The following is a 2,647-nucleotide window of genomic DNA, read 5'->3' on the forward strand; positions in this document are numbered from 1 at the left end:
TTTTCCTTTTGTTATTCCCAATTTAGCATTCCCTTGTAATACATTCTCTGTGGCTTGACAATCAATAAAAACCGTATGGGACTTGGTGACTTCCACTTCATTGTGATTATCTAGGAACATTATAGTTTTGTCCATAGGCTCTGTGGTTACTTCATCTGGTGAGACAGTTTTACATTCTAAGGCAGTTATATGACTGCTGGTAACCTCCATGTCATCTTGCCCACACGAATAAAAGACAGTTTCAGAAGTTCCTGCCAAAGGCACCAAATGGAAATCTTTATTTTCCAGAGTACTTTTGTTATTAATGTCTACCATATGACTTTCGGTGATATCCTTGTCATTTTTATCATTCTCTGAAAAGGCAATGGTCTTGTCATTTTTGAGCATAAGACTTTTTCTTCTGTGATTTTTACCTAATACAAGTTCATTTGTAAAAGTGGGTTTTTGTATATTATCGACGTTTTTCAAAATGGTTGATTTAGACACTTCCATGTTATGATCAGCTAAAAATGTTATAGCTTTCTCAACAGGACAATTATTAGACAATTCCTCCTGTGGTGTTAGCTGGCTGCCTTTTTCTGCTGGATGGTCACTCTCACAATTTTCTGGAAAGAAAACTCTCTCCTTGGGAGGATTATATGTCATTGTTGGTTTTCCAGTGCTTTTTCTTTTGAATAGGTCAAAGTTAGGTCTGTCTGGAAGTACAGTTTTCTCCTCTGCTTGGCAGTCAATGAACACAGTGTGGGACTTCGTCATTTCTAATTCATCAGGATTATCCACAAACATTACAGTTTTGTCTGCAGGCCTGCTAGCTATTTCATCTGGTGAGACAGTTTTACATTCTAAGGCAGTTGTGTGACTTCTAGTGATCTCCATGTCATCCTGCCCACATGTATACAGAATAGTTTTAGAAGTTCCTCCCAAAGGCATCAAATCGAAATCCTCTTTATTTTCCAAAGTACTTTTGTTATTAATGTCCACTGTACAACTTTGGGTAATATCCATGTCATTTCTGTCATTCTCTGAAAAGGCAATGGCTTTGTCATTTTTGAGCCTAAGACTTTTCCTTCTGTGACTTTTGCCTGATACATTTGGAAAACTAGGCTTTTGTGTATCATTAACATTTTTCAAAATGGTTGATTTAGACACTTCCATGTTATGATCAGCTATAAATGTTACAGCTTTCTCAACAGGACAATTATTAGACAATTCCTCCTGTGGTGTTAGCTGGCTGCCTTTTTCTGCTGGATGGTCACTCTCACAATTTTCTGGAAAGAAAACTCTCTCCTTGGGAGGATTATATGTCATTGTTGGTTTTCCAGTGCTTTTTCTTTTGAATAGGTCAAAGTTAGGTCTGTCTGGAAGTACAGTTTTCTCCTCTGCTTGGCAGTCAATGAACACAGTGTGGGACTTCGTCATTTCTAATTCATCAGGATTATCCACAAACATTACAGTTTTGTCTGCAGGCCTGCTAGCTATTTCATCTGGTGAGACAGTTTTACATTCTAAGGCAGTTGTGTGACTTCTAGTGATCTCCATGTCATCCTGCCCACATGTATACAGAATAGTTTTAGAAGTTCCTCCCAAAGGCACCAAATGAGAATCACGTTTATCTAATAACAGCCTACGGTTTATTTCCACTGTATAACTTTTGGTAATATCCATATCATTCTTATCATCTTCTGAAAATATAATAGTCCTATCAATTTTCAGTCTGTCAACACTTTTCCTCCCACAAATTTTGACATTTTGGTCTTTCAGAAATCCAGGTTCATGTATACGTTTACCTTCTAACACATTCATGTTATAATCAGATATACACGCTCCAGTTCTTTCTTTAGAATTTTTATCACACTTTTCAACTTCTACAGTTATCTGTCTGCTTACTGTTGTTAGCTTGCTGGTAGTGTGTTCTAAATTATTTTCATCAAGTTCTTGTACTTCAGAAGGACCAAATCCAATGACAATAGTGTGGCTCTTGGTTAGATCCATATTTTGCTCCTCCTCTGAACAAACAAACACCTTGTCATGAGAACAGTCAGATGTGGGGTCACCCACACATTTCCTTGGTGGCTCAGGCAGTTTAGAATTCTGCCCTAGTACCAATTTCACTACATGACTATTAACAGCATTATGGTTTTTCATGTCTGATTGTTCTTCTGATGAAAATGGCTTTGTGGTAGAAAACAAAGATTTCTCACATGAAACTATATTTCTATTATTTCCCAGTGCTACTTGTTCATCAAGCATTTGACCAGAGTGAACTATATTATGGCTTGTTGTTATGTCCTGATTACAAAGAGATGACTGAGGAGACTTTTTATCAAGATAGGGCAAATTCTTCAAAACCGGATAGCCTTCTTTACCCCAGGTGTCAGTTAGGATGTTTTCAGTTATTATGTCTGGTCCTTGAGATGGTTCCATATGACAGTTAGTCATTTTTTCCCATTCATCTGAAAGGCTTTTGCTTTGAGAGTGAGGTTTACTACTATTCTCTGTTGCTAGATTATAAGGTACAAGAGGAAGTTGACTTCCTGAGTTAATTGAGGGACTTTCAGTCAAATCCTTATCTTCATCTGTTAAGGGTTCAATCTTTTTGTCAGTCAATGCAATAGATAAAGGATTTGCCAGACTCTGCTGTAATCTT

General features: G+C 37.2%; 1 protein-coding gene across 1 annotated transcript in view; it reads right to left on the reverse strand.

Annotated features, from left to right (window-relative positions):
* Positions 1 to 2,647, reverse strand: part of KNL1 (kinetochore scaffold 1) — a 74,667-nt gene that overhangs the window by 29,904 nt on the left and 42,116 nt on the right. The window contains exon 11 of the mRNA XM_006158693.3: positions 1 to 2,647. This exon is cut by the window's left edge and continues 1,833 nt beyond it; it is cut by the window's right edge and continues 6 nt beyond it. Within this exon, the coding sequence (XP_006158755.1) occupies positions 1 to 2,647 (2,647 nt within the window).

This window comes from Tupaia chinensis, unplaced genomic scaffold (assembly GCF_000334495.1).
Source record: "Tupaia chinensis unplaced genomic scaffold, TupChi_1.0 Scaffold000605_1, whole genome shotgun sequence".
Classification (NCBI taxonomy): Eukaryota; Metazoa; Chordata; class Mammalia; order Scandentia; family Tupaiidae; genus Tupaia; species Tupaia belangeri.